Source organism: Corvus hawaiiensis, chromosome 3 (assembly GCF_020740725.1).
Source record: "Corvus hawaiiensis isolate bCorHaw1 chromosome 3, bCorHaw1.pri.cur, whole genome shotgun sequence".
In the NCBI taxonomy this organism is placed as follows: Eukaryota; Metazoa; Chordata; class Aves; order Passeriformes; family Corvidae; genus Corvus; species Corvus hawaiiensis.
Genome location: NC_063215.1, coordinates 11,508,265 through 11,535,642, shown reverse-complemented (window position 1 = coordinate 11,535,642; position 27,378 = coordinate 11,508,265). Strand labels below are relative to the sequence as shown.

Sequence of the window (27,378 nt, the reverse complement as noted above, 5' to 3'; positions counted from 1 at the left end):
CTGCCCACACACCATATTCACTGGTCCCCTGGCCAGCTTGGTGACCCTTCCCTGGACTTGCTCCAGTGTTTCAACCCACCAGACTTCCCCAGTCTTCTGAGAAGCTGCCTCCTGGATTATCTCCCTGAGCCTGTGCTGCTCAGGGAGATTATCCCCACAGCACAGGGATCTGCCTTTGCTTTCTTTGCACATCCCAAGGCTGCTCCCAGATAATTTTCTCCAGTCCCTCTGATGAAAGCTCTGCTCTCCAAGAGATTAACCACTACCCACATTTCAATACCATTTGAAAACCTTTGCATATGCAGCATTACCTATAAAAAATGTGAACAATTTTACTCAAATATATTCATGGGACTGTTTTAAGACTGAGTGTAATTCAGTAGGCAAAATTAATGGACGCATCCTGAGCAAATGCAAAAAAAAATCCCCAAATTAACACCCCTTTCAGATTCTGCCTGAAGGACAGACTTGGTATTTTTTGATGGGATTGAATGTGATGAAAATTAAGATTTAGCAACTTGCCAAGAAATTTGTGATTGCAGTTTGAAGTCAATGGCCCCCACCTGCTGGCTAACCACGTGCCCTGAAAGGTGCTCAAACAGACACACAGGATTTTATTTCAGAATGTAAAATATGTAAGTGCTAAATAAAATGTTTAATCTAACACTTGTATGTTGTCTCTTATCCAGACTATTGATCCATTTTATAATTATTAAACTGAACTGCAGGCTGTGCCCAGAGCATAACTTCATTTAGCACGGAGATGAAACATGGCTTCTGTCAGCAGCACAGAGAAATTCAGCACATCAGTGCTAGGATGTGGGGGAGGAAGAAATGAGCAGTTACTGATGAGGAGGTTCAGTGGACAAAAAGCAACAGCCTGAGCTGAAGTATAATCAAAGCAACTGAAAAATAGCTCCCTTCACAAACAGCCAGCTTCAGCTCTGCAACTCGACTACAAATAGTCACAACTGAGCTTTTAATGCAATTTTCCTGGCTATTGGAATTTCTTATAAGATTTACCTAGTTTTGGAAAATTCGCCATGTTGCAAAATGAATGCATGAAAACCCATTTTAATATCTGAAAAGCAAGAGTACAAACCTTAGGTGCTATTGCAGTTTTTTAATAAGGCCTGTGAAACCACTGTTACACATGGTTCATCCCACCGTCCATGGGACAGAAGAAGAAACACTTGGGGATAAAATATATTGTACTTCACAATTTATTAAATTTGAATGTATGCTTTTGGATAGGGAAGGAGGCATTGCTGATCTTGAAATATTTGCAACAGGTAACCCTCCACATCTCCCATGAAAAACTGAGATATATCCACTCCATTACAGCAGACAGCAGTTTTTAAAACTAAAAGTGAAAGCTGATATAATTAAGCTGCACTAAGTGATGATAGAGTTCTCCTGCAGAAACAGCTTCTGTTATTTTGATAATATCTGTTACTTCTCATTTCTGAGCAAAATGAATCTTATTAGGCTCTCCTTCCCCCCCCAGCTTTGCCCTTTCCTTCTGGCTGAAGTAGCCAGTGGACATTAAAGACCAACCACACAGTCAAACCTCCTTTCAACTTCTGTTAACAGGGGTATTAAAAAGACATTCCTAAATATCAGCTGAAAACCACTAGGTAATAAACTCTCTACTTAAAAGGTGGGTAGGTGTAAATTCCACATGTAGGGCTTTTCATCTGGGAAGCCAGTTGCTTTGGAGATCAGATGTTTTAAATGAATTGCAGACCTGATGTCACTTGTCAGTCGATGGAGGCTGACACTATTTGGAGGATCAAATACCTTACATTTGAGGATGTAAAGCAAATAGATAAGTCTGATCCTGCCAGGCTAACACACCAGAGAGATGCTTGTTCACTATGCAAAGCTCTGAAGAAATCAGTGATACTCACTTGACTGTTTCTTCTTCATGAGCAGGGTCCAGTCTGGACATTTTGGAGTTGAGAACATTGAAGGTTTTAAATGTTTATGGCAGGATTTTTTAACAGCACTAGAACCAGCCTAATTCTGGTCTTACTAGAAATTGATAAAAATATTATCTCTTGTGCTAGCCACAGGTTTGCTTGGCCAAAGATGGTCTAATTGTTTAATAACAATTAGACATCCAATTTACACTTCATTTTTAATGATTGTAGTAAGGGTTTTGGGCTCCTTCTCTTAGGGCTGGACTAAGAAATTGTCCTTGTTCTCTTACTGCCTTCCTTCTGTCTGGGAATTGTAAGTGGCTATGCATCTGCATTCTTTGGCATATTGACCTCAAAAACCCCCAAAGATATGGATTTGTTGACCAGCTTGCTTATTTAGAAGTATTATTTGTTTCAGTTGAGGTTAGACCCGGATTAAATGTTCTTCCACAAGTAGGAAGGAAGCTTCAAAGTCTAAAAATTCTAAAAAAAAAATTCTTCTTTCCAAATTGAGGCAAAACCTTAAAAAGGAGAGAATCATTGTCTGGTGGTTAATGTGACTCTGGATAACAAATGTGGTGGATCCTTTCCTTCCTTTATTGCTGGCTTGGGTGTAAACAGAGGTGTTCAACACTGTTTTTCAGAAGTGTCGAACACCTGCTGCGTCTGCTGAAGTTAGTGAGACCTGCAGCTGCTTGCCCACATTTTATATGTGGCGATTGACTCCTTGTCCAGGATGGCCACAGCCACCTCTGCAGCGAGCAGGCAGCTTTGCAGCCAATACTTGGGAAACCTCTTGTAAAGTAGGAGGTGAAGTGACTTTAAAAGCTTTTGGGAGATGTATTTTTTTTTTTCACTTTCCAAGCTTTAAGATGAGGCTGTATCATCCAAGCGCTCTACAAGGATATTACTGAGCTGCTTCTTGTAAAAAATAAGCCTAGACTTCTGTCCTAATTATAAAGGAGGCTGATTGTGATGGGATTAGTGTTATTTAAACACATTTATCCATGTTTACTCTGTTTCAGCCTGCATTCTTCCCAGCTAACATAATTTTTTTTGCTCACTGTCTGTTTCTCCTACCAAAATCACACTCTGGTGGAAATACATTCTAATACAGAAAGAAAGATTAGATCAGTTGTAAATTACTGTACACAAAAATGCGTTTTTTTACCATACGTAGTTGTGGCATATTATCTGGATTTCTTACTTTAAAAATTTAAAAATTTTCTATGCCATGGGTAGTTTGAGTTTTTTCAAATGGAAATTTTTTTTCTCCTTTTATGCATCTATGTTCCTGTAATGGATTCAAAAATATGAGCAGGGAACATTTAATTCTAAAGGAGATGAAGATTGAGATGTTAGCCTTTGTACTGCAGAATAGATTATTGAAATGGAAATCCAAACTACTGGTCAAGAAGAAAATGCCTTATCCTTTTTTGCCAGTTCATATTTCATTGGTGTTAGCCTTGTATCTCACTTTCCTTCAATGTTGTGACATTATTAATGGACAAAAAGGAAATTCCTAAAATTTGCAGGAGGCAGAATAAAATAAAGATCGCAAAACTTCTTTTTTCTTTCTTTTGCTGTGAATTTACTGTCTAAGAAGAGGCCACCTGAAATACTAGACTTTCTTAGCACTTTAATGAGAGCACCCAATTGTCATAGGGTATAGAAAAATAAACCTGGTATCCAGCCTGTAGCCTTGCATTCCTCTGTATGATACTTTTTAAAGTGTTATAACACTAAGAACTGTTCTCATTGATTTTTGCCGGTTATAATTGTCTCTACTTTGCCAGATAATTTCCTAAGTGAGAATTCTCATACTTGTGGGTGCAAATGTCCAAATCTAACTAATCCAAGAATAGCTACATACCATGACACTCTACTGACTTATGCAGGCTGTGGATCGCACCAGGATCATGGAGAGATATTACACAGCTTCCCAATTCAGCCAAAACTGAGGCACACTTCATTTGAGTTTGTTTAGGGAACCGGGGGCCTGTGGCTAGAAATGGGTGGCAAGTTTTCCAAACAGAACCTCTGTCTGCATCTCCAACAGCAGAGCAAACAGGGCCACAGCCCCTTCTTTTGCTCTGAAGAGGTGTTGTGGCAACTCTTGCTTTAGCCTGGGGAAACCCTTTGCCCACCCCTGTGCCCTCGGTGGCCTCTCCTGGACCACAGTCAGGCAGTGTTTGGGGCATAAATAGGTGTGTCCAAGCTAAAACAGTGTCAGGGAGCACGATGGTCATAAAAAGGATGCACAACAACTGCAAGGCATTAACCCCATATTATCTATTAATATAGAAAAGCCTGTAATTTTCTCTTGCTTGTGTAACAGTTTACGAGAGCATAAGCTTATAAGAGCCAGTGATTTTTCATGCAACAAGAGCAGTCGTCTACATATTCTCATATCCTGCCTTGGTTGCTCTAAATATTTACTCATAAGATATAAGAAAAGATATAGCTATTGCTATAATTTGCATTCCTCTTCCCTGCCTAACCTCATCTGAATCCCAATATATAAAAGAACATAGAGATGAAATCAGAATGTGTTCATCTGCCATTCACAGCAAAAATCTGTACAAAATCTTGGACATGCACAAAATCTTTTCCTCCCTTGGTGTCTGAGCAACACTTTCTATGATTTACCCAGAAATTAACTGGTGAAGTACATTATTTACAGTCAGCAAACAAGTGACTTGTTGAAGTTTTTGCTTCTAAATATGACTGCATTAAATTACCATTTTGTTCCAAAATGAAAATTGCTGTGCAGAACAGTTTTATATGTGCTCACTATGAGTATTTTTAATATATTTATATATTATACATACATTATGTACATGTAGACATGTATATATACATATATACAGACATATATTTGGAAGCTTCTTTTTTCTTTTCACACCCTGACAAAAGTTCTTCCTCTTCCAGCTCCACCCCCTGATATTTTTCTATTTGTAGTCTTTTAACTGCTGTGATAACAGGAAAAACAGAAAAAAGACTGACATGAAATAAGAGCAGGAGACCTGACAAATGGAAAAGACACTATAAACAGAAATATGGGCAGGAAAAAGGAAAAAGAGTGGGACAGAGCAAGTTCCCTATTTATGCAAAATTAGACCTTGTGTCTAACTTATGACATTGTGACCATTGTCTTGGTACTCAATGAAACCATTCAGATCACTGAAGTCACAGAAAATACCTGTCCTTCATATTTCTTAATTTTAGTTTTTAGTAGACATCTCTGCTTCTTAGGACTGTTTCAGGTCATTTTCCTTAAAGAAGGACCAAAGAAGAGCTCAGAAAATGATGGGGTAACCATAAAACAGAAAGCAATTGTGTCTGTGGGAGTTGTGCCCTGAGTTCTTGTGGGAGGTAGATGTCATAATAGTCAAACTATCTCAGTCCAGGCTGAAATGCAAAAATCCTTTATTTTTTGGTACTTTTTCAGAATAAAATCAGTAAGCGTCCCATAAGCTGCCTCTTAACGTTTTGATAACAAACTCATAAAAACTCACAAAAGCTTTCCAGTAACTATGCTGAGTATTGGATTGGGTTTTTTCTGTGTGGTTGTAGTGAGGATTTCACAAAAAGAAGTGGCATGTTCCAGAAAATCTCAGCATGCTTTGGCTCTGTGCCATTCAGAGGCATTCCCTGCCTTTATTTGGAGTGGATTATGGAGCACACAGAGATCGTTACACAGGAGGAAACTCTAAAATAAATCCTGCTTTGATTTTTCCCCTAGGTTGACACTTTCTCACCTTCTTTTTATTATGTATTAGATTTTGCTTCCATTATGTGTCAACACAAAGTCATGGCTGGGAGCTGAGCTGCTCAACAGCTGCAGAGCTCAGGAGTTTTGGACAGTTTTCCTGGCTCTCCTAATGCTTTGTTGTGTGATTTGGGGAAAGGTCCTCCTTGCCTCCACTTATCCATTTTCCCCACAGTAATAGAGAACATTAGTCATCACTGTGAGCTGTACTGAAGTATAGAGATAAAAAGTGCTTGTTATTAATGATATTAATTTATTAAGTTACACATTTTCACTTGAACTGTGTAACATACAACACGGTTGCATTGAGTCAGGCTGGAAAAGGGGTTTTTTTGGCAGAAGAACAGATTCCTAGAAGTAGAAAATTTTACAGAAGTAGCTTCTAGTCTTCTCTAACACATATATAATCTGTATATTACTTTGAATTAAATTTCTATGTAAAACATTTATCTCGACCCAAATCTTATACACTGCATATTTGATTTCTTAAATCTTTCTTTTTAATTACATTTTCTTATTTTTTAATGGGACTTTGATCTTGTTTACAATTACAAATTTCCTTTTTGATTTCCTTTTTTGATGTTTTAAAGTAGCAAATAGAGCTACAAACTGCACAGGAATGCATTGCAGTTCTTTCCTCCTTTCACGTGTTGAAAACCAAAATGATCCTGTTGCATTCTCATGAGAAGGGAAATCCACAGAGCCACAACACTCACAAAATCCAAACAAACCATCTTTGACTTTCACAATTAAGATGCAGATAAGAGACTACCTCAGCAGCAGTGAGCATGGATCACATATTCACTGCTGTAGTGCCATCACATTCAGTTACCCAGAAATCAGGGCTTGACAGCGTAAATTTAAGGTTTGTCTCAGCAACCTATAAATTCTAGATCTGTAAATTGTTTTGTAAAATGGTTAATTTTCTTTTTCCTCTCTCACCACTTTTATCCCCAGTGCAACACTCAATGTAGATGCACCGCCTTAATTGGTTTAGTTGCAAGAAGATAATCTTTTTTTCTCCCTTTCTTGCTGTTGCCTGTTAGCTTAAAGGCTTTTTAGCTGAAGGTTGATAATTATCACTGAGAAGAAACTAGCACATCAGGAGTTCATTTTCTATCTTAGCACTTCTGGTGCTCCTTTGAACTCCTCGCACCAAACCCGTGTTCCCACTCTGTCACTTTCCTCCCTCCATCATAAAAAGGTCTCGGCAGCCGGCGGCTCCAGCCTTTGCTGGTGGACAGAGGGCATCGCTTCTCCCCAGTGCTCCTCCAGCATGGACAAATTGCACGAGACATTGATAAACATGGAAGATGCTTTGGGTTCGGAACACTCCGCCTGCTTATCATCCTGGGACTGGAAAAGCTCTGCTGGGTCTTTCGAGCTGCACCCCATCTCGCCCCCGCACAGCTTGTCCCCGACGCCCTCCTTCGAGTCCTACTCCTCGTCCCCTTGTCCGGCGGCAGCAGAGACCCCCTATGGCAGCGGCGGCAGCGGCCTGGTGGGATACGGCCTGGTGGACTTCCCCCCCGCCTACCTGCCCAGCCCCGGGCAGGCCCGGCTGCCCAAGGGCACCAAGGTGCGGATGTCTGCCCAGCGCAGGAGGAAGGCCAGCGAGAGGGAGAAGCTGCGCATGAGGACCTTGGCCGACGCGCTCCACACGCTGCGCAATTATCTGCCCCCCATCTACAGCCAGCGGGGCCAGCCCCTCACCAAAATCCAGACCCTGAAGTACACCATCAAGTACATCAGCGAACTGACCGAGCTCCTCAACAGCGTCAAGCGGGTGTAGAGCCCGCTGGGAGCAGCCGCCGTGGCACGCTCAGGGTCTTTACAAACAAAAAACCATCGAAATTTCTTCCTCGTCGTGCAGTGGGGCAGGGTGTGAGAGAAGGACAGCGCAAGGGAAGGGGAGCCACCGCTGTACGTGGGACGCAATGCTGGAAGGTGATGTAGGATTGCCTGAAAACCTGAGCTGCAGGTTGCTGAGACAGAAGCCTTGCTCTTTGCCGTTTTTTTATTTTACTTTTTTTTTTAAAATAAGCTTTTGAGAAATATTAAACCTAGTCTGATACAAAAGTAAAAAAAAAGCCAACTGATCTTCCTAGGATTTACATATCACTGTTCTGACTGATCTTATTTTATAAGGACAATAGTAAATCCATAGGTGTTAAACTGCATTTTAAAAAAATGACAACTTTGTAAGAATACTAAGTGTATTGATTTGTAGGCACTTTAATAATAGGATAAGGAAGAACATGTATTTAGTTCAAGTATTGTCTATTTATCCATGTTTCCACTGTACCTAGAAATCAAGAAAATAACTAATAGTGAGAACATCTTTGCATGTAAACAAATAAATATCAGTGTCATAGTCTGTATCCTGTATTATAAATCTGATTGATAGATAAGTAAAATCTAGTGATGACTGCTAAATATTGCAAATGGAATATAAGCAAACTGACATTTTGTATAAATAAATTGCTGTTAACTCCTCTCTTTATTAATATATACAGAAGTATATAATTTTTCTGTATTTAATGTGTAAAAAAACCCTTCTTCGATGGTGATAAATGATGAAAGGCATTTGTACATCAAATTTCTTGAAGAAATAAGAGTAGGTTGAGATATCCTACTCTGACATTAAATAAATTGATTCAGGTTTCACAAAGATGTAAAGTTTTATTCTCAAGGTGTACTGAAATCTAGGAGGGCTCTGGTAATCATGCCATTTTATTAAACCTGTTATTTTATTTAGTCATCAGAGCAGCTGTTTCCTGCAGCCAGTCCCAGTCCTGTAACACACACACACACACAAAACACTTCCAAAAAAAAAAAGAACCAAAACAACTGAAGATGTAGTTTTGATCTTTAATTACTTTGACTTTCAGCTGATAGGCACCACAGCACCAGAACTATGTACTGCTTTGCAAATCTCATTGCCTGACTGATTCATAAGACTTAAGCTATGAAGCAAACCAGAGAGGAGCAAACCTCAGTCGTGGGGAGCTAATTAAGTCATATTAACGTTTTCTGCTGGGGAAGATGTAAGGCATAAATACAGCAGCAGCTAGAAGGTAACAGATTTGTCTCCCCACAGATCACCATGTCTGTGTGGGGCAAATGGTTTAAGTTTGTGTATAAATCCTGTAGCAGAGCATTGCAAAGCTAAAACTTTATTGCATCCTCTTTTTTTTTTTACCTTCCCTCTGTTTGTTGGAAAAATACAATCATCTTTGTACATTTTTTCTTCCAAGGATCAGCCTAAGCTGATTCAGTGCTCCTCTCACATGGTATGTGCATATTGGGGCAATGAGAATGAAATCCAGCACTATCCCAAAAAAGCAACTACCCTCAAATTTATGCAACTAGCACTGACACTCAGACGTAACCACATTTAAGCCTATCCTATATGCTTCTGTTTGTACTTAACCCATGTTAGATTTGTTACAGGCTTTAGTGTTTCAGCAAGAATAGAAACAGAAAAATCTTTTAAAGACCTATAAAATTGTCAAATTCAAGATATGAGGTGGCAACACTAATGTCAGCAGAGCATTCCTCAGTGTAAGTCTGTGCAGCTGATCCAGATTTGAGCAGATTTGCCACATAGCGAAGGTCAATCTGGATCTATTTTGCAAAGGATTGACACAATACCCATGGGACTTTGCACAGAACCATAACTGAAAGCTTGCTCCTGCATTCTTTCTCAAAGACCCAAAAGTCTATTTGTGGGAAGACTTTTAACCTTGTGCTTTAAATGTTCCACACCTGAAACTACAGGTAGAGACTATGATCTGCAGCTATGGCAACCCACAGCATCATGAGTAAAGCAGAGAAACAAGGAGTTAAAAGGATCTGCTTTCATTGTTACTTTATTTATGACCTTGGCTGGTCATCCAGCATTGCTGCCTCAGTTTACCCATCTGCAAACAAAAACTGATAACTGATCTTCTGCTGACAAAGCTGAGCACTGCTGTATGGAGAAAGTGTCCCAGGAGCTGGTACGCTGCACCTTTGAGGAGTGGCTCAGTCAGAATTTCCCATCACCCCCATAAAAGAGGGAGGTAAAGACTCTGAGCTAGCTAGGCTGTAACTTTTTAGGTGCTGGGGGAGTTCCTCTGTCTCCTTGCAAGTCCAAGGTGGAGCTCTAGGTAATCACCAAGGCAAGGCTGTGAGTCTCAGAAGAACATTGTACTGCCTTTGTGTCAGTGAACCAGACCGTGGCTGTGCCTACTCCCTGGCCCCAGCATTCCAGGGGCCACTGCCCCAGGCTGTGGTAAGACAGGGCTGCCTCACAGCTGACCTTGGGGAAAGAGCTGCACTAAATCACTGTGCCACAGTGGGGCCAAAGCCCACATCCACAATGCAGATAGTTTATTAGAATAGGTTGTACTCATGCACTCCTTTCACCTGTGTGGGGGGTGGGAGCAACTTAGGTGTGAGAAGGTGTGGATAGGAGGAAGAAGTAGGTTTAGTACCTGTCTGTGACTGAGGTTTCCCAGGATAAGTCAGGTTTGTTCCTCCCCTCCCAGAAAGAAATGAATTCTTGCTCTGCCTAACATAAAGCATCTCTATAAGCCCCACCTTTTGTAATTCTTCCCCCCACTTGGCATACATATTTTGCTGATCCAGAGAAAATTATCAGAACTACTGTATTCACAGTACAGAACAGCACAAGGCCTGCTGCTATTAGATGTTGGATTTCATTACTCTCAATAAAATTGAATACAGTTAAGGTTCATCCTCTTTTTCCTTTAGGCCCAGGAGTTTAAGATATCCAAGCAACATGAAAGAGATCAAGCTCCCCACTTAGGGCTATGAGATCTAACATTCAGGACTGTAAGGTCCATAAAGCTGTAGTGAATTCTGACAGCAACACCACAACAGTCTGTAGAAGAGAGGCAAAAATTTGAACCTCAGTCTGAAAAAGTTGCACAAGTGACAGAAGTAGAGAACATATCTCACATAAAAGCACCTTCTCTCAACACAGTATATTAAAAGTAAACACATAAATAAAGCTAAAACAGCTGAAAGGCTATGGCGGAAAAAAAAAATTCCACTCTAAGGGATAAAGTTGTTTATCATTCTAAAAAGACACAGGAAAGGGAACTGGGGTTAGTTCTACACAATAAAATTAACTCTTCTGTCCCCAAGAGCTCACCCTTTTGCAGGTTAGCACATCACTGAAATTCCTTCTAAAGAAATTAGTTAATTGAAATAGATTTTACAACTTCAGGAAAAGCCTTGAGATACAGAAGCCTGGCAACTCGGTTGAACTACTACTCCTTCACTCTCGGTTTACTGATAAGGTGATGACCATCAGTTGCTGCACATAAGTACATTTTTTGCCTTTTAAACAAGTATTTCTGGACTTAAAGACATACACTTTTCACTGAGCCAGAGAGAAACAGCCCAGAAGCAGGCTGAGAGCAAGAGAAATGAGCACGTGGCACCAAAACAGGTGAGATGACAGGACCCCACCAGCTGCTTCCTGAGCTGTTCTTCATGCTCAGAGTTGTGCCCTTGCCTCCTCTCCGAGTGAATTGCTGAGGGGGAACCAGGCATAACCACAGAGTGCTAAAAGTTTCAGAAGCCAGGGAAAAGAGTGATTTCAACCCCATGTCCACCCTAAATCTTTTATTATGGAAGGAAAAGGCAGGGCAGAGGAGGCAGTTACATATAATGGATTTTGTACGTTAACTCCTTTGGTGCCATGAGCCAGGCACTTGGTGCTGCTGGAGGGAGCAGTTCCTGGTACCAACTAGAATAGGCTCTGGGTTTCTTTTTCTATCTCAGGGACCAGAGGCTGTTCTGGGGCAGCTGGGCGGATATCATACTGCTCTATTTAGCAGGAGGCACAGAAACGCAGAGGAGGAGGCCTTGCAGGTAGGGCACTAGCCCAGGATTCAGGAGGCTTGACAGCCTCACACAGCACCATGGGCTTTCCACCTGAATCCAGGAGCATGACTACTTCTCTACCTACTCTGTACAAAGGATGCAGCAGTGTTGTCTGCCAGCAGCAGCAATACCTAGACATAGACCCTGAGGAGAGCAAGGAGGCCAAATCCCCTCTTGAGGGTAAGGATAAGTACCTTGGAGAGAATATTCCCCAGTGGTTAAAGGCTCACACGTGGAAGAAACTCCTTAGGCAAGCCCCAGCTCTGTAATCCACAGAGCTCACACCCCCCCCACCCCCAAAGCAGAGGGGAGCCTGGGGCCGCCCGCACACACACAGGGCTTTGAAATTCTATGCTGAGGAGCACCATGTAGGTGCCAAGAGGTTTTATGGTAACACATTTGGGCTGCACATAGGTGTGCTAGGGACAAAGAAATCCTCCTGCAAATGGGCTTCAGCCAGTTCCTTGGGAGAGCTGCTTATCTGGGAGCTGCCATATCCCCTCTGACTAGGGAAGCCAGGAGCTATCTTTCTAACTCTGCCTAACAGTAGCTAAAAAATACCCCACAAGAGCATAAATACACCCCCAGCTTTCAAGGAGCCAGTGTCTGACTGACTTTCTCTCCCCAACTTATCTGTCATGCAACCACAAATCCTCTTACTGCCTTTAACAGGCAGGAAACCGGAAAGAAGATTCACAGATCCCAATAAAGCTGTCTGTTTCTAATGAGTTACAGAAGCTGGGTCTTTCTGAACCCTCTTCCCTGATCAAGCCCCTGAATTTTTGCTTCTTTATACACCAACATCAGCCCAGGCTTGCTCTCTTACAGTACTTGATGTCATGATAAGGAGAGACCCACCTTATTTATGCTTTAAAGCATTCCTTTCGAAGCACATGGCCTTCTAACGTTCTAGCTAACACTGTCTTTAGGTGTTTCTGGGCTCACAGGCATAAATAAAAGCAGAAATGATATGGAAGTGGCTGTCTAAAGACTCAAATAGACTTTTGGCAGAAGCCAAGGCTTGAACTTCTTTAAGCTTTCCACATCATTAGAGCATTGTCAGAACATGTTTTGCTCTGGATTTAGGTGCATAGCATTTACTGAAGACATTGACATTTAAAAGAAAAAGCAAAGGAACATGCCAAGGAGAGAAAATTAATTGGGACAAAAAAAGTAAATGTCAATTTTCTTAGTTTTTCAGTATTAATAGCAAATTGTTGCTGCTTTAAGTCACAAAAACAGTAGAGTTTTAAAATACTAGCTGTCATTGACTATATAGAAAAAAAAAAAAAGATTTCTGCCTTTCTATCAGTGACCAAATATAATGAGGTTACTTATTAGCACTGACTTAACATTTATTTGAAATGTAAATAACTATCTACAGTACATTTCTGTTATTGTTCCTATTTTCCTATAAAAACAAATCACAGCAGACTTCTCTTTTCCCTTACACTTTTGTCATTCACCTGTTGAAATTGCAGAAGACATTAAGCATAAACAAAGAAGATTGATCTTCTTTCAACTTGTGTTAACAGGGATATAAAAATAACATCCCAAATACCAGGGGAAAAGCATGTGGTCATAAAATATCCACTTAAAAGGCACAGAGGTGTTGATAAAACACTTGAAGATTTTTTTTCTCTTTTATATATATAACCAGGAAGGCAGTTCCTGATTTTTAGTATAAACAGACACCTCTGAGGTAGAGAGAATACTACTGTCATGTCTTTAAAAGATTTTACTGATATTCAAATGGATTTTGTGTATCTCACAGGCTGCTGGAACATCTGACAAGAAGCTTTATATAAATCCTTGTCCAACCATGGAGGGAAGTGTCCTTGAATTTTCCCACATATCAGAAAGGTTAATAGATAAGATGATATCTCATCCCAAAATGGCACTAAACAAAGCTTTTAGAAGAGCTGAAGAGTAGAGCCACAGTGAACCTGGACATCACCTTGCTTTTCTACAACTCTTAAAATTCCATCAACAGATAAAGCATCTCAAGGTGTTGACTAAGCTTATGAAAATAAATGAAGGTGTCTTAGACAAGATTGTAAATACCAAATTTCTATGCCTGATGATGTCCTTGAGTCTTGGTTTGAAGAGAAAAACTGAAAACCCCAGAAGCTACAACCAAGACAGGGTTAACAGTACTGAAATAGGCTGCCCAACTTCAGGCTAGGTTCTCACAGCAGTCTCTAATTGTTGCACTTTTCCCCCACACAAATCTAAGAAAGAAGGTGGCTCAGGCTGCTCAAGGCAGCCTGTGCTGTGCTGGTAGAGCACTGTCATGGGAAATGAAGATTGCCACTCACTCAGCTAGAGAAAACTCCCCATTTCTTGGGGAGACAGTCAGCATGATGTAAGACACAGGGAAATCACCACACCACCTAAAGTGCCCATGGTTGTGTTCTCTTAGGTGCAAAACCCTGGCAGCGCATTAGAGGTGTCTCCCTTGATTTCTCAATAGGTTTTTTCTGCAGACTGAGCATTACCCAGTCCTCAAGCCCACAGGGTTAATGCAGGGGAAAGCACTGGGCATCAAGTCATTGACTTGACAAATCTGCTGTGAGGTGTTCTGCATTTTCCTGCTATTTCCATTTTGATATTCCTCAATATCACAGCTCCATGGCTTTAGTCTTCATCTACAACAGGAGTAGCAAAATGAATCCTTCATCACAATAACATTCTCTACTGGAAAACAGTCTTCATATGTTCCTCATCATGAGGCCCACACGGATTTTTCCAGAAACAGCAGTAAGACATCTACTACAGATATGCTTAGCAGGCATACTGGAAGACAAACAAGTCTTACAAACATGAGCTGCAATTACAGCACAAACTGTTTAGTGGGACCTCTGTACAGGTAACAACAGAGATAGCTGGAGTTGAAAAGATGTGTCTCACAAAGTGCAAATAGGTTCACAAAATACTTTCTTGCTCAAGTTAGCCTTCACTGAAATTTCTGCTGTATAATTCTCTTTAATCTAAAATTAAAAAGCAGACACCCATTGTTGTATATTTACCCTTAAGGGATCATGATTCATGCTAAGCAGTAGCTTTCATTAGAACAGGAAAATACAACATTGAATCCAAACTGTTTTCACACCACTGTTCAGACACAAAGAAGAAATCGAGAAAATTTTACCCATTAAAAAAATCCAAAACAAAACACACACAGGAAAATCTGACAGGAACCCGCTAAGCATCACATTCTCTAGCAAGGAAGAATCCTTAACACTTTGCAGATAGAGTCCATGTAATAGTAATAATGACAATACAAGTCTTCACTAAAAGATTGTTTCCATTTAGGCTGACAGCATACTCAGCTAAGCAGTCACTGATGCTACTTCTGAGTGGTTTCAGCCCCCTAGGGAAGGCAACTTGACATTGCAGGGCCACAACACTCCTGCAAGAATCACAGTTTACAGCTTTCCTGTCAGCAGCCACTGCAGGATCAAGGATGTTCATCCCCATCTTACTTAAAAAAACAACTCACTTTCTTTTACTGACTTTAAGCTCCTTGCAGTCCTTTGTTCATACTGAAGCTTAAAAAAAAAAAAAACCCCTCAAAGTGATTTACAATTAAGTTCACACCTGTTGCCATCTTCCTCCCCTACCCCAAAACAGATGCTTCTAACTGCAAAGTAACACAAGTTTCAGACATGTTAGCTAATCAGATTAGGTCAGATGAACAAAGAGTTTAATGCTGTAGAGGAACAGAGAAGAACAGCACTAATTTAACTTAGAGTTACGCCTAATAGTGGTTAGCTGACCCTTTTTTCGGTAGACACTGCCAATCTATTTTTCCTGTAGATACTGCAGAAACAGATCTACTTAATTTACTTTACTTGTGAATCTAGGCTGAAGGCTATGCTTGCTTAGGCCACCCAGCTGCAACTTCAGAAACCAAAGTAGTTCTTGTTTAGTCTGTCAGAAGTCAGTGCATTCAATCTGCAGGGAGAAGAGAAGTACACACAAGTCCGTTATATTGCAGCAGCAGTACACTTGGTGTTCCAGTAGTATAATTTAAGATTGACACCAACCTCTCCTGATTGTTTTTCTTCCTAACAAGCACTGGTCCAGAAGACACTTGCCCATGTGGATGTGCACTGTGGGCTGTAAGACATTTCAACTTTAAAGTCCCTGCACAGCATATTCTAGGACTAGAATTCTGAGACCTGACACCACTCATTGCTGAGCAAGACTCAAGAGAGACTTGAGACATGTCTCTTTTCTTACCAAGTCTGTGTCCAGGATTGCATCTCCTTGGACAAAAAGCATCTAAAGGCTGTTGCTTAGTGTTGCAGATCACCACACTGCAGTGGAAATACAACTACAAGACAAGAATACTTAGATTAGGGAAGTCTTATTTGGAACCCCATGTATACCGACCCCAAAGGATATGAAGGTTGTAGCAAGGTGGGGGGTGGCCTCTTCTCCCAGGCAACTAGTGACAGGACAAGGGGAAAACGGCCTCAAATTGCACCAGGTTGGATATTAGGTAAAAGTTTTTTCACTGAAACAGTGGTAAAGCATTGGAACAACACCCAAGGAAAGTGGTGGAATCACTATCCCTGGAAGTATTCAAATGATGAGTAGATGCAGCACTTGACAATACTATTTGGTGGGCATGACGGTAATCAAAGATTGGACTTTAAGATCTTGGAGGTCTGTTCCAACCTGAATGAGTCTATAATTTTGCTCTATGAACCAAACACAAGTGCCTGGTCTTTATGACCCCTGCCAGAGTGCTATTCCTTCAAGGAGGTGTCCAATAGCCCCAGGCAGCATGTGGCCAGCTGAGCCCTTACACAGCATTGGCTGCATGCACCACCCCGGGCTTGCATGTCAGGACTGCTATCGGCTCAAGATAGAACAGAGACATCTCACCTGCTCTTGTAACAGAGATGTGCCCTGGACAAAGGCGAACATCCTCACTTCAAATCTCTTTAGGTGCTGAGGAAATTTTGCTCTGAGGCTGTAATTAACTTTGTGGAAGACAGTTCTGTAGGAGTCTTTGTTGTTTTCACACCTGTTTGGGAAAGTGAGAGAAAATGTATTTAATCTAAACCTTCAACCAGATCTTCAAACACAACAAAGAGGTAAAATACTGAGGAGCTTCCCCCTCCGTTTTCCTTGGGTCATAGGGGAATGAATAGAGTCTCCCCAGTTCATGATCCCTCCCTTTGGCCACAGTCAGGGTTGCTTGTTTTTTCTTTCCAGCCAGAACTGTTAGCTAGAAGCACTTCTGGCCACTCACATGACCTGCTGCCCCCAGAAAGCACAGCCACGGTGCTGACACCAACATGTGCCCCACAGCCTAGCAGCAATTGCATCCAAGATGACTTCTACCTCTTCCCCTTTCTTCCCACCTGAGGTACAGCACCTTGTGCTGAACAGTTACCAAACAGGAGAGAAGTCCTCCTCACCCATGTATGAGGATGTGCCACTGTGGAAGGCTGTCCTGGCTTTGGGAGTTTGTAGCCCAACAGTTATCCAGGTTTAGGTCCAGTCTTGCATCTTTAGGCTGGAGCAGCTCAACTTCAAAATACAGGGCCTCCCTCAGGTATTTTACCACAGGATATTCTGATTCCTGGTAGGGCTCTGAATAGGATTTCTCTGCAAGATAGTACTGATATTAGGGCTTCCTCTTTATGGAGTAAGTATTCATGAACTTTCTGCTTCACTCCTTTTCCCACTACCATTTGCTCTAGCACTGTAATAGTAAAACGTGGGACAGCATATGAATGTCAAGAAATGGAGATAGAATGGCAAGAAAGCAAGATCAGCAATGAAAGCAAAAATCTCAACTATATTCCTTGGCTCTGAGGATCCAGAAGTGAGACACTCCTTCTGCAAAAATGCATTAGAGTAAGATTTTAATTCAAAATTGTCTCAATATAGATACTGAGAAGGGAAAAATCAAGGCCACTCCAGTCAGGGTGAGTGTTTGGTTCAGGCTTCAGTCAGCCCTTTCTGCTGGCAGAGGCATCATCTTACAGTAGTAACTCATAAATGTTACCTTTGAAAAGCTTCAATGAAAGAGTGAGACAGCCAAACCCTGGTTTAATACTGGGTGGTGGGCTCTTCTTAGATTCATATCTGGCATCAACTGTCTGCTCGACTGCATACGAGCAGAGAAATTTCAGTCTGAGAAAATAGGTTTAGCATTAGATTTTTTACAACAAAAATAACATGTACAAGCTTTTTATGGGGAATGACACTTACTGGTATATGGGTGTATCATTGCCAGGTCTGAAATAGAGTACCTCGTTTTCATACGTCATAGTTGTGCCGTTGAACTGAAAGGTGTACATCATTACAAACAGGAGAGTCCCATTAGAGTCTGATTTGTGTTTGGCACAATGTCTACATCCCTCCACTTGACTGGAAGATTGCACTGAGCAGAGTATGCTTAGAAATGGCCAGAAATTACCAGCCAGCAGACCAATGCCCACTGAACTAAAGCTGACCACAGCTAACAGCTATGCCATGGTCAAGAAGAAAGTTTATTAGCTTGAATATGACAGAACACCCTAGAAAGGGAGTGCATGGGTCCTGAGAAAAACAGCTGTGTCTGTTTCCTGAATCAGTTAGTAGAATGAGATGCAACAATGCAGAAGTAAGCTGCATTTATTGTGATCTGAATTTAGGCATGTTCTGATTTTTTGTTATTTTGTCTGTTTTCTATTTGTACAGTATTTGGTGGAGGAACAGTACCCACACCAGTCTTTGGCTACATAGTCATTAGCAACATCCAGCCAGCTTCTGCAAGGCATACAAGTATATCTCACCAGCATTAATTTGCATTCAAGCCCACTACTGAACAATTCAGAAGTGTCAAACAGAAGGCTAGTTTCAGAAAGCACCTCTGACCTTGAAAAAAAACACTCTTACAAAATAAGAACTTTTTCTCAACCAAACTTAGTAAGCTCAGAAAAAGAGTATAGATGTACTACTGTGCTGGTTTCAGCTATGACTTCCATGTAGCTTCTGCTCACCTCTGAACCTCTGCCAGGTCTAGCAATAAACCCTACCCCAATGCAGAGTAAAATTCACGTGACTAAGTCCTTACCTTTCTACTTGTTCCACAAGTGTTCACATTGAACTTGAAGGTTGCAGTCTTCTCTGTCACCAGACTGGGTTTGCACTGTCTGTCTCTCAAGACAAGCAGAGCAGTGTCCAGGTCTTCATCACCTACCAGTTTTATTGCTGTAATAATCACAGTGCCATTGGGCAGGCACTCTGAAAGAGAAATATATATTTTCAGAAATATCAGGATTCAAGCTGCTTTTGTAGCCTAACAACAAAGATGTTCTGCATGGATTTGTTGAAAAGTTCTTTTAGCAGCTCACAAGGAGCTCTCACCCTCTTCAAAGGGATTTTTCTAGCCAAGATAGTCAGTAGACATAATACTGAAGAATAGCTTTAGAATGACTAATTTATATGCTGATTCTCCCCACATTCCACCAAATCCCCCCACCTCATTCAACTCTCAAAATAACCACAAAAACTCTTTAAAAAAGCTTCTTGATTTTGGAGGTGTGAGGGGAAGTAGTCTTTCCCACCTCCCTCCCCCATTCCCGTACTAGGCAGCATAGTCACTCCAATATTTAATTTGGCTTGCCTTGTGGCATATTAACTGGTAGGATACCTGACAAGAAAATAGAGTGCCACAGAACTCTAAAATCTAGAAGCATTTCAGACTGCATGACTTAGTTTTGCAACTCAAATAGCATTAACAGCCCCAACATGCTATTACGTATTAGCTCTGAAGGTGAAAATATGCAGGAGACTGAGAAATCCCTCCTCTGAGCCAAGGTGAGGCCATCCTTCAAGGTCAAGTAGAATGAAGCCTTTATTGCAGAGGTATGAAAGCCCTAGAGATGACAATCACAGGTTAAACAAGAGAATAAACACAACCTGTTCAACTAAAGCATTCAAAATCTAAGAGGGCAGGTTATCACAAACCAAAGGTAATGATGCTTGAGCAAAGTCAAACCCACAGGATGTATCTTTTGAATCCAGAAGCTCACACAGTGAGCTTTTTCAGTTGTTTTGCAATAGAACTCACTACAAACTGCATTGCATGTATAATTGTCATTAAAGATGCTCAGCCTTAAAGTAAATGCAGAATATGTTTCTTTCTTTCCTTGCCCATTTCTGCCAAAAATTAACCAAGGAAAAAATAAGTTTTCTTACAAGGGCAGAAAACAATCCTCCATCACACCTTTGAAGACTGTCTCAAAGAAGTTTTATTTTGCTTTCAAGAATATAGTGTGTCATGTTGACATCTCACAGCTAGAACATGTCTTTCAGTTGCTACATGTTGGCAGCCTTACCTCATAGTTCACGTGGGAAGAAAGGAAAGGGACAGAGATTGCCAGGTGAGTGCCATTGTCCCTCAGACTGTAGTTGTACTTCTGTGCACCCTCTGGGGTCAAGTGCCAGTCTGAGATGAAAGGTAGCCAGTTTTGGTCCACATTCCCATGACTGATAATGAGATGAAGGTTCCTCCCATCACAAAACCCTCTTGCGCTGGGCAGTACTGCAAAACAGCCGAGACTCAGCCAGCTGCCATTGGTTTAATACAGCCCCTTGGGACTGGCAGTATCCCTGGCTGAAATTAATCCAGTTCACAGCAGAGTTCACAGCCAGCTTGGTACAGTTTTGCTCAAGTTCCACAAAGTTTACCTGCATCTTTCACAGCTGACAGTGCAATGACTGGGATGACAAAGGTCTCACTTGATGGATGGGTGACGAATATGAGCGTGACATTCAGGGTGTATGCTCTCATGGCCTCTCTCATGTACTAGGAAAATCATATTTAGACAGGAAAAATCACCAAGTGATATCATCATTTCTATACTGTGGGATGCTGCAGTGTCTTAGTACACACCTCTTTTTTAACACTTGGTGCATCAAGTGGGATTTGAATTACATATGCTTGGCTTCCATTAGTGTATCTGGCCCTGTGTATTAGGTAGCCATGCTGAACAACTTCAGGTACAGCCACAGCAACCCCCTCAATGGTTAAGTTCACAAGTTCAACATCTGGGAGGAATGTTCCCACTGTCACATTCATTAGCCTCGCACTCAGATTTAAATCTGAAAAGGAAAAGTAGCATTAAGCTCTTAACAGTACCAAAACCTTTGGTAAATTTGATGTTCAGCTACTTACTATTTGTTATAGAAACTTCTACTTGTTCAAATGGTGTCTCTATTTCCTTGATGATAGTATGTTTGGTTAGCCCCCATTTGCTGTCTTCCCACTGGTGTTCCAAGAACAGGTTGATGCTGTATTTTGCCCCAAGCTGTCCATTGCTCACAGAAGTCTAGAATTTCAAGTCAGCACACTTTAGTATGGCATGATTTTGCATTAAAGTTGTTGGATCATTTCAAGGTCAGCTAAAACTACAGTGCCAACCAATTGCCCTTTCTACTAAGGAATCCTGAGCTCTTGTATCCCTGCTTAGATTATCTCAATACTTCCTTTGGAAAATTATCTCCCACTCCCCAAGTTTCAAAGCAGCAGGGGACTATTTCACAGTGAAAGGGCTGCTCCTGCAAATTCAGTAGAAGTGCAGTTGCTACATTTGCCCAGGACTCAGTCCACACCAAACAACTGGATTTACATGTGTAGTCTCAGCCCATCCCAAGAGCACATGGACTGCTGGACTAATGGGTTATTCCCATTCTTTTTAGTGGTCTCTGTAAAATACAACAGAACCCATGCATGCTTTACAGTCCAGTTAGAGCTGTCTCTAAGGAGCATACATCAAGACTAATAGATGAATGCTCCATGTTAACCTGAGGAAATCACAAATCAATGGCTCTGTGAAGGATTCTGTCTGTGTTTGCAAGAAAAGAAATTCTTCATAAAGTGGTGATTTCAAAAGCTATCTTTAGTCAGGACTTCTGGAGTTTTTAACAAACCTTTTGTTCTCCCTCATTCCCATCTTTCATTTGAAAGGAACAAAATGAAGAAATATTCCTCATCAGAAAACAAACAAACAAACACAAACCCCGGAATATTGCTTGCCTCACACCTAATAGAAGTCACTGACCTTGTAATAACCACCTTCTGCACCTATTGGAATCTTCATCATAATTGCATTTAATTCATTCAACAACACATATTTCCTGGAAGCCATTTCCTTGGCAGAGAGTTTGCGTAGATCCACACCAGCTTCCACAAGCACATCCTTAAAGCTAGTCACGCCAGCAGAGAGAGGTGGAATATACTTTGGGACAGTCCAGGTGATTGTTTTGTTCGCGTAGTCCACACCATCTTAGGGGCAAGGCACGAAAGCTGTCAGCTCATTAGTCATGAGTCTATCCCTGTACATTTTGGCATTGGAGAAGGGTACCACCCTCCTTACCTACAGGACATGCCACACCAGTATCCACCATCAGGATCACCCACTGGTATTTGTAAAATGTACTTGATCTCAGCACAGAAAAGGTAATTCCCTGATCCTGTAGGAAGACACCTGGTTACACCTGCACAGCCTGGCACCTTGCTGGGCCAGAAGGAGCACACCAACCTTGACCAGCTGAACTTGGGCAGCAGTGTGTGGCACTCGCAGCAGAACCCTGGAGTCTGTGGTGTTGAGTCCATAGCCTGCACTCCAAGCATTGCTCACAAGCAGAGCCCTTTTTTCTTCTGGCTGATGAAACACTACCTGCCATATTGAGGCTTCTTCTGCTTTTGCCTACTCAGTGAAATTCATCAATAGTTTAAATATGATGTTCAAAGTAACAAGTTTACTACATCGAATGATTTACTGTACTGAATTTCCCAGCAGTTTTGTTCCCCTACTTTAAATTTTGCTAGTGGGCTACCCTTCCAGCTTTTCCCACCTCACGCATACAGAAAACTTTTCATATTAAGGGCATCAGAGAATAACTAATGGCACTAACTGTGCTGCTGCAGACTCTGCACATAGAGAGTCCAAGAAGAAAAAAGCCTCTTCACTGTTCTTTTCTGGGCCATGGGGTCTTGAAGTTTTGGGTTTTTTTGCACAGTCCCTTGCCTGGGGAAGACTTGATTTCTTTCTTGGAGACACAGCCTACAGACAGCTGTCTGTACATCTAATTTACAAAAACATACTAAAACCACTTAGTACAGAAGTTCTTCTACTCCTACTTAGGAATAAACACTTTTTGAAAGTACTGTGTGGTTATAGAATAGAAGGATGGTTGGGCCAGAGGTAGCACTAGCTTTTATTAGGAAGAAAACCAATAGTTTTACCTCTGGAAAGACAAAAGTCCAGTCCTCAGGTTCATCTTGAACAGAGTCTTTTATAGTCTGTGGAACCTCCCTCCTGACAGAAACCTGAAGGGAAAAAGCATCTGTAAGGGGTTTGTGGATAGCACTTGTTTCCTTGTCTTCAACACTCTACAGGCCTTTTCCAAGGGAAACCAGCATTTCCTAGATGGAGATGTCACCATGCCTGGTGCTTTACCTATAGTCTGCTTGACTTCAGTTTCTTTTTATTTTCCACCTTTCTAATTTCTATTTCCAGTTAAGACCAGAAGTTTATTCTTGACTCCCATGTCCTCTTCCAAAACGAGTCCATTTCCCCTTCTGCACTCCTCCCCAGTAAATTCAGCAGGGAAAATTCCCTCAGGAAGCATACCTCTCTGTTGTCTCAAATAAGATTTGTTGGGGCAACATTCAGTGGGCTCAATCCATGAGCTTAACCCTTTGATTACCTTTTCACAGCCTGATTAGGTATTAGTGCTAATATAGGTTTACAGTCATAATATAAATGTATCACTCAAGATGCATACTGTGCACTCACTCATGAGCTGCTCATGGTGGGGCAGTCTGAAGCTGCTTAGATTCTAGGAATATGTATTAGAAACAATCTAGGAGTATCTTGCAGTACTTACTTCCTTATTTTAGCACTGTCCCATAAGTACTCACCTCCATGTAGTTACTTCCACATATTAACTCTCTGGGGCTCCACGGACCATAGTGGCAACTTGCACTTTTCAGATGAGTTGTAGCATTGCTCATATCAGAAGTAGGAGATGCTTTGATTTGTATAGTTACTGTGAACACATCTTTCTGCATGGACAAAGGGAGCATTTGCTCGTTAGACTGATTTTTCCCTAGTTGGGCATCACCTATCCTTGTGACCCAAAAGTAAATTACAAAACACACCCACCAGCCTCTGCACAGAAGAGCAACTCCATACTGAAGCATTATCACTTTCAACTTCATTAACTATACAAGATATATGCCTGTAGGTGTATATATACACAGCAACATAAATACTTTGGGCAGCAGGTTTGTTCCTTCTGCACAGCCCCAGAAGTGTACAATAAGAAAAAAACAGACCAAACAGACCTAAGCTATAACTGATTTTGTGTTTGATGACATAGTAGCAGTGAGCCACATACCAAAGCTTGAGTTTTTACCCTGATGTGTTTCCAGACACTAAATATTGTTAGGGCAGAGTGCAACATGGCTGCCAGATAGAATTCCCTATAGTTATCCACAAGAAAGTAGTTGCCCTTCAAGGGCACTTGTGATATACTTCATGTGCTCATCTGTAGGCCATCCAAATGACAGTAGCATGGAATATTCTCAGACCTCTGGATACATTAGAAGAGAAAGAAATTATTTTCTGCTAATAAATACGCAAGATATTATGACATCTCAGTTAACGCCCATCAATAATTTGGTCATTTCTCACATAAAGTCAGTGTACAAGAGCACTGTAGTCAAAGTGTCTGTCACAGACTTACCTCTAAGCAAGAATGGCAGCTCAGTGCAGAAGCACGGAACTCGATGCTACCCCAGGAGCTGTAAGTTACTGTATAGCCACACTGTGCTGCCATGGCCTCATCGAGCTCCCAGGCTGTGCCAGACTGATCTACAGACAAATAAACATCAAAGAGCTGTATTAACAAGTGTAATTCCTGCTCTGCAAACTCCTTGAGAAACCTGCTCTGATACAGCCCAGCTGCATCCCCTGGGCTCAGAGAATTGCAAAGTGAGGAAAGGGCTGTGATAGAGTCTACAGAAAGAAAGAAAGGTAAGATTACCAGCACACTGGGACAGGGAACAATTGCAGCTGAAGGACTGAAGACAGAAAAAACCCTAAAACCACCAACATGGAAAGATGTTAAATCCTAAAGGGGGATCAGTAAGCACAGAACAGTCAGATGGGTCATCAGTGTCAAAGTTGCCAGGATTGACAGATGGCAACAGCAACATGCGGACGCTGACCTGTGGCTGGCACAGGTTCACGTTTCTCTGATGCCTGCCCAGCAGAGTCTCTTCAGGAGAATCTGCCAGGATGGTGAACACACTAAAGATTAGCTTGGATGTTTTCAGTATGCAAAAACCATTTTTATGATTTTGAGCTTTCTGTTGTTTTGTGTTTTAGTTGTTTTGGGCTTTTTCCTTCCAAAAATAATTGCTTTATGGTGTAAGATATATGTATCTCAGCTGCAAAGTGTCTTTGTGTATGACTGAAGATGCCTGAGCAAAGAGCACATTTTAAGTAGGTTTTGACACAAGTTTAACCTTCTAGAAAAATGGATGGCATAGAGACCTTTTTCAAGGCCAAATTTACATTTTATACATTTTACAGCAGGTGTTTATAGCCCAAAATCAATATCACTGTGCCCTTCCAGGGCATTCTGGGATGCTTTTCACAGAAACACACCACTTGCTGGCTACTAAGTCCATAGCTAGAGGGCCCAGCTAGTTTTTCTTAAACTTCATTAAGTATATGCCTCCACCAAGCTGAAGCCAAGAAGGTGAAAAGCCACTAGAGCAAAAATAAGTAGTGTAGTGACAGCTCCAGCTAGTGAATTTTCAGAGTAGTGTGTACAGTTACTATAAAACATTCTTATCACAAAGAAAATCCACTAGCTTTAACATGCCTAGAAGCTACCATGTACACTTCAATTTGAGCCCAAATATAGCAAAATCAAGTCTAATCATGGCTAAGTTACTAAAATACAACTCTGTAGTATAGGTTATATGGAAATCAAGGTAGAAGCTATCTTTACTTACAATGAAATCCAACCTACTAAGCTCTATAATAGAATAATCCAGGGAATTCTAGTATAGAAGCACCTCAGAGAATTTTAAACATTTCACTGTGTGTAATTCTCTTGTTCTTCTACATCAACTTACCAACAACAGAAAGAGATAAGTGTTTGTTCTCAAAGTATTCTGCACTCAGCGTTATCCTCAGAAGGTTTCCCAAGCACTCTGAACTCATGGGTCCTGTGTTGGATACATTGAAAGGCTGGTAAGGAGGGGACTGAAAATAAGATACAAACAAATGTGCTACTTCCCAGATTGCTTTATAAAGTCAGTGTTATGACAGTCATACATCTCTGGTCAGGAGGTGTGACAGGCTGTGTTTATACTGGCAGTAATTCCAGGGGGAAATCCAGCCCCCAAATTAGTATCCTAGTAGTAACAGTGTCTGATGATTCGGCAACGCTACCTGCAACAACCAGTCATGGAAATAGGATTTTGGAACAGGGTCAAAAAGGTACTACATTGGCTGCCCCAATGTGAACGTCCCAGATAAAATAAAACAGAACATGAAAGTCCCACACACTCCTGAAAAGAGAAAAAACTCCATCCCTATAAACCAAAAAAAAATCCCGACCAATAAATCCCTACAAACAGACCACGAAATAAACAGAAACCTCCACCTTTACCCCTCTATTCATAAGAAGAGCCCAAAGTCAGTTTGGGTGGGGAGCAGCCACATAAGCTGTCCATCAGCCTACCCTGGTCACTTGCCCAAGTACTGGTACCAAAAGGCAGCTGGCTCATGCTGGGAAAGGACCACCCAGGAGCAAAGGTGATGGCTTGAGAAGCTCCAGTCCCAAGATATCACCCCAGCATACACCAGGCTATGGCTCCCAAACATCTTACAAGCAGGAGGCAGGTACAAACTGTCCTATGTGTAGGTCTAGAGACCAGAGGCGGCTTCTAATTTGACACGAACTTCTAATAAATGGGGTTGGTTGCTTCAAATAGGAGTTTGTATGGCATCATGAGCTAACACCAACTAGACCTTTTACAATAATGGTATGTTTTAAGACCTGAGAGGATTCTTTTTCCTAGAGGGTTCAGCACTGTAGCCTGAATTTAACTAGTGATGCAATTCCCACATCAGAGATGATCACACTAAGGAGAATCAGACAGATGCTGGGGAGCATGACCCTGTTCCACCCATACTCCAAGCTACCAACTAGATTCAGTGCAGAAGCTATATAATTGCTCCAAGCTGGATAAAACCTTCTCCAGTATCTATTTACTTTGATCTTTGGGAATTGCTGATGTGTTTTATACAGGACCCACTGTGAGCAGGGCAGACAGCCCTAGAAACACCTCTCTGCACCTGCTGCTCCAGGACCAGCTCTGTTTTTTAAGGAAGCACTTTTGGCTAAGATTATTGTTTCCTCTTAGTCAAATCACTGATATCTTTATACTTTGTCCTGGTTTTGGCTGGGTTAGAGCTCATTTTTTTCCTAATAGCTAGTACAGAGCTGTATTTTGGATTCAGGGCAAGAATTATGTTGATAACACACTGAAGTTTTGGTTGTTGCTGAGCAGTGTTTAGCACCGAGTCAAAGACTTTCCAAGTGGCTCATGCTGTGTCAGGGAGGAGGTGCACAAGAAGCCAGGAGGTAGCACAGGGGGAGACACCTGACTTGAACTGGCCAAAAGTATATTCCATACAATAGAATGTCATGCCCTACATATAAACTGGGGGGCGTTGGCTGGGAGAC

The 27,378-nt window shown here is 41.4% G+C and overlaps 2 protein-coding genes across 2 annotated transcripts; one reads left to right on the top strand and one right to left on the bottom strand.

Moving 5' to 3' along the window:
- The first annotated feature begins 6,783 nt into the window (after positions 1 to 6,783).
- MSGN1 (mesogenin 1) lies at positions 6,784 to 8,242 on the top strand. The gene has a single exon (XM_048299522.1). The coding sequence runs from the start codon at positions 6,971 to 6,973 to the stop codon at positions 7,484 to 7,486; it is 516 nt and encodes a 171-aa protein (XP_048155479.1). The 5' UTR covers positions 6,784 to 6,970; the 3' UTR covers positions 7,487 to 8,242.
- A 7,302-nt stretch (positions 8,243 to 15,544) lies between these two features.
- On the bottom strand, positions 15,545 to 25,847 carry LOC125323631. The gene is made up of 19 exons (XM_048298782.1): positions 25,760 to 25,847; positions 24,358 to 24,485; positions 23,531 to 23,674; positions 22,853 to 22,936; positions 22,146 to 22,313; positions 21,981 to 22,077; positions 21,666 to 21,889; positions 20,780 to 20,933; positions 20,498 to 20,706; positions 20,293 to 20,410; positions 19,941 to 20,146; positions 19,361 to 19,478; positions 18,674 to 18,843; positions 17,827 to 17,900; positions 17,621 to 17,748; positions 17,028 to 17,217; positions 16,489 to 16,630; positions 15,838 to 15,931; positions 15,545 to 15,549 (listed from the first exon to the last, which is right to left on the bottom strand). The coding sequence occupies exons 1-19, from the start codon at positions 25,845 to 25,847 to the stop codon at positions 15,545 to 15,547; spliced, it is 2,541 nt and encodes an 846-aa protein (XP_048154739.1).
- Positions 25,848 to 27,378: the final 1,531 nt, after the last annotated feature.

Coding starts and splice junctions, on each gene's coding strand:
- MSGN1 (XM_048299522.1), top strand. CDS start 6,971: ATGGACAAATTGCACGAGACATTGATAAACATGGAAGATGCTTTGGGT.
- LOC125323631 (XM_048298782.1), bottom strand. CDS start 25,847: ATGAGTTCAGAGTGCTTGGGAAACCTTCTGAGGATAACGCTGAGTGCA. Junction 20,147..20,292: donor GTCAGCTGTGAAAGATGCAG/GTAAACTTTGTG, acceptor GCTGTTTTGCAG/TACTGCCCAGCGCAAGAGGG. Junction 16,631..17,027: donor TGGCACATCCTCATACATGG/GTGAGGAGGACT, acceptor TTTCCCAAACAG/GTGTGAAAACAACAAAGACT.